This window comes from Chaetura pelagica, unplaced genomic scaffold (assembly GCF_000747805.2).
Source record: "Chaetura pelagica isolate M959 unplaced genomic scaffold, ChaPel_1.0 scaffold555, whole genome shotgun sequence".
NCBI lineage: Eukaryota > Metazoa > Chordata > Aves > Apodiformes > Apodidae > Chaetura > Chaetura pelagica.
Window position 1 is genome coordinate 259,923 of NW_009953297.1, and position 290 is coordinate 260,212.

Below are 290 nucleotides of genomic sequence, written 5' to 3' on the forward strand. Positions count from 1 at the left end.
CTGCGGTGGCCCCGGCGCAGCACCAGGTACTTGGCGTCCTCGTCCCGGGGCGAGGAGCGTTTCTCGGCGAAGGCCAGGAAGGTGGCAGCAGGAGGCAGGTACAGCAGGGCAGGGATGCGGTAGGTGATCCCGCTCTCCTGCCGGAACAGCGTCTCCCGCTGGAAAACCAGCAGGGATCCCGTGGGAAGGGTCTTCCCACCATCTCCTTGCTGCTGGCAGGGTGGGAGAGGTCAGGTGGGAAAGGGTTAAATGCCGGCAGGAGGAGGTGGTGATGGTGGGGGGAGGGTGGT

General features: G+C 66.2%; 1 protein-coding gene across 1 annotated transcript in view; it reads right to left on the reverse strand.

Moving 5' to 3' along the window:
* NEU3 (sialidase 3 (membrane sialidase)) overlaps positions 1 to 290 on the reverse strand; it is a 3,258-nt gene that overhangs the window by 1,711 nt on the left and 1,257 nt on the right. Inside the window, exon 2 of the mRNA XM_009997989.1 lies at positions 5 to 212. Coding sequence (XP_009996291.1) covers positions 5 to 212 — 208 coding nt within the window. The remainder of the gene's footprint in view (positions 1 to 4; positions 213 to 290) is intronic.